At 39.9% G+C, this 719-nt stretch overlaps 1 protein-coding gene across 1 annotated transcript in view; it reads left to right on the top strand.

Annotated features, from left to right (window-relative positions):
* Positions 1-217: 217 nt before the first annotated feature.
* Positions 218-719, top strand: part of LOC119588287 (glycine-rich cell wall structural protein-like) — an 886-nt gene continuing 384 nt past the window's right edge. Inside the window, exons 1-2 of the mRNA XM_037936981.1 lie at positions 218-259; positions 582-717. Coding sequence (XP_037792909.1) covers positions 245-259; positions 582-717 — 151 coding nt within the window. The 5' untranslated portion in view covers positions 218-244. The remainder of the gene's footprint in view (positions 260-581; positions 718-719) is intronic.

A 719-nucleotide genomic window follows, 5' to 3' on the forward strand; every position in this document is an offset into this window, starting at 1 on the left:
ATATCTCTGTGCTATATATAATCTAATCCTACTCTATCATCTAAACGGATACTTCATATGTTGAATAAAAACAGGAAAAGATTTAACGGCTTTTTCCAATTATTGGGTATCAACACAGAGTATTTGGCACCTCACGCGGCCTTGCTGAAAGAGCGGTCGATCAAGTATAAATAATCCCGAGACAGCATGCAACGCTACACTTCTTTTCTTACTGTCTCCACTGAGCAATAGGAGGAAATTTAAAATGGCAGGTCCTCTGGTACGTTAACTACTGTGTGTACAAATAGTTACAATAGAAATTGTAGCTACAAGTGGTGTCTGGTGACCAATTTAAATACAGCGAAAGAATTAAGTCTTGTAAAACTAATCAGCAAAATTTCACTTACTCCCGCCTAGTCTCCAATTAGTTGATATTCTTTTTCCATTACTATATGTAGTACTGAGATTGAATGGTCCTATTAACAGTGGATTTATTGTTACTGTTACAGTCATTTCTTTATATTCTTTAACCATACAATGCCGTTTATTTACATACATTCTTAGATATGTACCGCGAATAAAATGTCCCTGCCTTCTTGCAGGTAAAGGCGGCTGTCCTGCTGGGAGTGGTGTGTGGAGCTGTGGCTGATGTAAGCTATGCTTCCCGCGGTGGAAGCTTTGGAGGTGGAGCTGTTGGAAGCGCCATCTCCGGAGGTTTCGTAGGAGGAGGCAACTTAATC

The sequence above is a fragment of the Penaeus monodon genome, chromosome 23 (assembly GCF_015228065.2).
Source record: "Penaeus monodon isolate SGIC_2016 chromosome 23, NSTDA_Pmon_1, whole genome shotgun sequence".
Lineage (NCBI taxonomy): Eukaryota > Metazoa > Arthropoda > Malacostraca > Decapoda > Penaeidae > Penaeus > Penaeus monodon.